The sequence below is a fragment of the Mandrillus leucophaeus genome, unplaced genomic scaffold, assembly GCF_000951045.1.
Source record: "Mandrillus leucophaeus isolate KB7577 unplaced genomic scaffold, Mleu.le_1.0 Scaffold588, whole genome shotgun sequence".
NCBI classification, from domain to species: domain Eukaryota; kingdom Metazoa; phylum Chordata; class Mammalia; order Primates; family Cercopithecidae; genus Mandrillus; species Mandrillus leucophaeus.
This window is the reverse complement of record NW_012106341.1, coordinates 1,754,251-1,759,764: the sequence shown is the minus strand read 5'-3', so window position 1 is coordinate 1,759,764 and position 5,514 is coordinate 1,754,251. Positions and strand designations below refer to the sequence as shown.

The 5,514-nt window shown below is 33.6% G+C and overlaps 1 protein-coding gene across 2 annotated transcripts in view; it reads left to right on the top strand.

Annotated features, from left to right (window-relative positions):
* Positions 1-5,514, top strand: part of DOCK4 (dedicator of cytokinesis 4) — a 491,532-nt gene that overhangs the window by 208,831 nt on the left and 277,187 nt on the right. For both annotated transcript variants that reach the window (XM_011999203.1, XM_011999202.1), the window contains exons 3-4: positions 1,610-1,650; positions 3,639-3,694. In XM_011999203.1, the coding sequence (XP_011854593.1) occupies positions 1,610-1,650; positions 3,639-3,694 (97 nt within the window). The remainder of the gene's footprint in view (positions 1-1,609; positions 1,651-3,638; positions 3,695-5,514) is intronic.

Below are 5,514 nucleotides of genomic sequence, written 5' to 3'. Positions count from 1 at the left end.
AAATGTATTATGAGGAGGAAAAATGCTTAAATACAAAGCTCAAATACGTTTTGTATTAAAATTTTAACTAAAATTTAATTATTGAAAACATTCTGTTAGTCATAATATTTACTACATAGTATAATAATTTTTTTTTTTTTTTTTTTTTGCCAATAAGCAAAATGGTCTTTACACTTGAAAAAATACAATACATATGCTGATTTGTTTTAAACTATAAAAAGACATGTAAGGACAGTGCTGCAAAATTGATTCAGAATTGCTGGGAGCTTAAATCCAGCAGTCCTTGAGCCCGCTTTTGGCAAGGCATGCGACCTAAGGCCCCTAAGATACCTGCAACCTTGGATAGTACTGAACCTTATACATCGTACGTTTTTTCCTTTACATGTGATAAAGTTTAATTTATAAACTAGGCACAGTTGACAGTGACTAATGATAGAATAATTACAACAATATTCTGTTCATAGTTTCATGAATAGAAGATTCATTTTTACCTAGATTTTAGCAACCTCAGCGTATTTTTTTTCCTTTCCTTATTAAATTCAAGAACTTTCACCTTTTCACTTAAAGCACTTTATGGCTTCTCTTTGGCACTTTCCAGTTGCCAGCATCACTACTCTTGTGCCTGGGAGCCATGATTAAGTAAAATAAGGGTGACTTGAACACAAGGAATTTAAAACTGTGATCCTCAATCTGATAACTGAGAGGGCTAGTAAATAACTAATGGGGGCGTAGCATTGACAGTGTGGATACGCTGGACAAAAGGATGATTCATGTCCTGGGCGGAACTGAGCGGGCAGGCACGGGATTTCATCATGCTACTTAGAATGGCATGCAGTTTAAACCTTATGAATTGTTTATTTCTGGAATTTTCCATGTAGTATTTTTGCACCCTGGTTGACCATGAGTAACTGAAATCGTGGAAAGTGAAACCACAGATAAGAAGGGCCTACTATAATAGTTATTCTACAGAATAAAAATTATGCCGAGCTTTTGGTCAGCCATTGTGCTGATGAAAATGTGCCAGTTAATTCTGGCAGTGAATGAGGGCTTTACTCTTCGTATGATATGAGACTGATCTTAACCCAAGATGGTGGGCTTAAGGATGTGCAATTCACATCATGTCTGTTGGCCAGGTACTCTTATTTGGTGGCAGAGTCTGGCCTTTGTAGTCAGGCAAGTAGAATTTGGAAATGTATGAAATCTTGTGCAGATTCTTGACTTTCCCTGTGACATAATGTGGCCTTTCGTAAAATGGGAAGAAGTGGTGCTCAGAGAGGTCAAGTAACTTGGCCAAGATTAAACAGACAGTAAGAAGCAAAGCCAGAACTGAAGCCCAGTGCTCCGATTTTAAAACCTTTATTCACATTATGGATATTTCTGTTGTTTATAAAAATTTTTGATACAGTTTTTTAAAAATGGTTTTATTAATAGAATTCTTATGTGTGCTCACTCGAGCTATTTTGTAGCCTAAGGCCAATACTTACCATATTTATCCACAGAATCTTTACATGTATGGTAAAATTTCATGGCAAAGAACAGATTGATTTGTCATTATCTTTAAAATATTACAATGGTTTATCAAAATATGACCATGATTATTTTTCCACAGGCTGGTACAGAGGATTTGCCTTAAAAAACCCAAATATCAAGGTAACAATTGTTATTTCTAACTATAATTATGAAATTTATTAAGAAATATAGTTATTTAAATTATTTCTTTATGCAATTGAAATTACAGTTGGGACTCAGTTGAAATGCCAAATGATAATGCAGATTTTCATAATTTTGGAAATTCCTTTGAACTTGGATTATAGTTAAGATATGCTACTCAAATGATAATCATATTTAGCTCTTGAAAATTGTACTGAGAAGACCTTAATAAGCTCATTATATGTAAACAAAATCTTTTTGAAGTAGTAGTTTCTCAGAGAGCTAAATTAAAATTCAGGCAGGGGAAATATATATTCCAAAAGAAATATTAAATAGCAGTATTTAATCTTTATGTTTTCCACAATATCATTTGCAAAATATTGGTTTGGAGAAACAAGTATACTTAGCAGCATGTTAAGAGTCCCTTTGGGTTTGGTGGGCTGAAGCGAGGAAAACATTATTATTAAAAAACCCATCTTTCTTACCATTTCAGGCAGAAAGTAAGATTCATTATCCTTGATACATTTCTATAAATCCTCAGGAATTATAGCAAGAAGTAATGTCATTTTTGTTTTATCTTTTATTTGTATAGTTTGCGATTTTGACACTAATCCTTACTAATATCTGTATTTTTCTATCTTACTGTAATCTTCTCAGTCTTCACCTATATTTCCTACATTCTCTAATATTTTCACATATGTCATATTTATTTTTTTGGTTTAATTCTAGCTTCAGGATTGTAGATAAGAAATTGTATTTTCATTCTCAAAATAGACTTTTGCCTTTTTCCTTAAATATGCCATTTTCTGGGTCATTCAACTGTGTTTAATTACTTCACATATTTTAGGTCATTCTAAAGGGGAACCGTAAGGGACAAAAGAGTATACAAATTGAATTTTTTAAATACTTTAGTCTTCATTTAACATTGTTTTTATATATCTATGAGGCACATGCAAATATAGCTTCAGTATTTAATGAATTCATTTAGACCATGTTTGAGAAGGAAACTTAGTACGATTTCTGTGTTATTTCTGTCACTTCTAATAAACCTCGTGTCTGACTTTTCCTGATTAGTTAGAATTACTCTATTTGTTGATCCCACCATATTGAAAAAAACAAGTGAGTTTTAAAAATCTGCATATATTTTTTTTACCACTATTGAATGGAAAGAATTTTGCTTATTAAATTTTATTTTATACTTGGATCCACAATGGTGATATGTATATATTCAAATGACATTTCTTTTCTTAAATATTTAATTGAGTTTGTCATTTAATTATGCATTAGAAATTCTTCAGAGGATAATTGCCGTTTAATGAACAATCAAATTGATGCTCATTTTTTTGTTGTTGTTTCTTTCAATTTCCCATTTAGAACAAAGAAACAATTTCTTTGCCCTATCATTTCCCTGCAATAAAAAGCTTCAAGCTAACATGGCTTCTTTTGTTTGGTTTCTGTTCCATCAGAATGGCAGTATGCTGATTAACTGCTGCTGAGTTGTCATCAAAAATCTTCCATAACACAGAATATACATATTATCTCTAGATTCACAATGATATTTTTTGTATGTATATTTTCAAGAGAAATATGAGTGTTTTGGGGAGAAAAGAAGAACTACCACCAAAACAAAGAACCTTTCAAAACTATGCAATACATATTTTAAAAACTCTTAGTATATGATTTTTATGTAGAATTCATGAAATTTCCTTATTTCCTGTTTAATAAACAATATATTTTCTGAGCAAGATTAAATTTTTTTGATCATGTTTGTTTAGAATGTCTCTAAATTTGTAAAGTAGTTAATGGTAGAAAATGAAAGGATGGATCTTAAGCCACAGTAGATTTCATCCAAGAGAATGTGGTAGAGATGTTGCTATTCCCTATTCCTGATATTGTCATGATTGTATGGCTGTGTCTTATACAAATGACTTGTGAAACCAACCCTGCCTTAACAGCCGGCATGGTAACCTTCATGTTTTCTTTTTCAGGGTATATTTCCTTCCAGCTACGTTCACTTGAAAAATGCCTGTGTGAAGAACAAAGGGTAAGAATGAGTTTTATTAGTAGTTGGAGGATTTTCACAGAACCTTTGCTTCTTTTGGAATTCGAAAGGCATAGTAATTGTCTTGAAAAATGAACTGTAGAAGATCATACCATTGTCTGTGTTCTTTGTTAAAGATATATTGCATTAAGACCGTTGGTGGAGAAAATTAAAGAACCCCATCTGTGCATGCTGGACAACAGGATCTGAGGGACTGGAGGTCTCTCAGTGTCCACAAATCAGGGAATCAGCCTACGCTTGAGCAGGAGTTGGTTCTTTTTGGTTTCTTGCTACTTAGGGAAGCATGTCAGTCAGACCCATTAAATGCTGTCATATTATCTCAAACCCCAGGAATTTCCTAGGTTCACCACTGATTATAAGATGCATAGTGTGTCTTTCTCTAAATGGGCATAATAACATATTCTTGTGTGACCACTTCACAAAGCCATTATTCTGTTTTAGAGAATGTCATTTATATGATGCTTTGATTGAGCTCATTGATCACCTAGTATTTCTAATACATTAAAAAAATTTCTAGTCTATTTCTAAAAGAATGTGAAGTGGCAGTCACTTTAACATAATTCCTATAAGATATAGCAGAGTAAAACAGAAGAGCTTGCCTGTTTAAATAGTTAGCATGAGCAGATCATTCATTATAAGGGGCCATGGATTTAGACACAAACATTTGGTGTCAGTGTCACAAGGGCTGTTCACATGATCATTGCATAACTTTCATCTTATGCCAACAGAATACAGATTCAGCCATAGAAATTATATTTTTTCTCAAATAGTGATAAATAGCAATTTGTTATTTGAATTCTTAAAGCATAGTAATGGTATTTTCCAACTCGAGTCTCATGACAAAAATTCCAAAGAGGCTATTCAAATAGGTGATTCTTAATTTCCCCCCAAGTAAAAGTATGGTATTAAATTTCAGTTCAGTGAAATAGCCTCTGCAGTGGCTACGAGTCTATGGTATAAATACTTTGAGAGTTCCCTACATGGGTAAAACTTAAAGAATCTCAGAGACCATTACTCTACATGTCTTATGTGTGTGAGCTGCTTTAAGCATGTTAATAGTAGTAGTCAGTATCTATTATTGAATAATAATTAATTATTATTCAATAATCTATTATTCAATAATCTATTATTCAATAATCTATTATAGAATAATAGATTAAATAGATAGAATAATAGATTAAAAGCATAATTCTAATTCTAATAGTTACCACTACTACTACTGATCTTTTAAGAAATGTGTGTCCTTCAGAAGTGTGCAGCTATAATGCACCAGAAGCATCAAGCCGAGTTGTTGGTCCTTTTGAAACTTTCCTACCAGGCTAGATGTGACAGCGTTCAGCCCTCCTCCAGTAAACCAGAGGATACTTCAGAATACACTCCAGCTATATGCTTACTCTTTGTTCTATCCTTCTGTGCTAGTGATCTGGGCGTGGCAAAGTGAAAACGCCATGGGCTACCCCTGTTTCTTAAAGTGTCCATTTGAACAAGCCTGTGCAACCAATCCTCTTTGCTGCCTTTACCTCAAGCCCAACCCTGACCTCCCTCAACTCTGCAGTGCCAAGGGCATCATATGCTCTGACCAAGGAAGAGAAAAGAGAGAATGCTATGCTAGCAAAGATGATGTCAAGCATCTCTCCACTTAAAGTCTATCCCTCAAAGTGAGTTGGGGTAGGATATGATTTTTAAATAAGTACCTCCTTTTTTAAAATCCTGGTCAGTAACTGGTGTATATCTGATCCCCTTCCATGAGCCCCAGGAAGTTTAAATGTGGGTGAAGGTACCTAAAAATTGGGTTGTGTAAG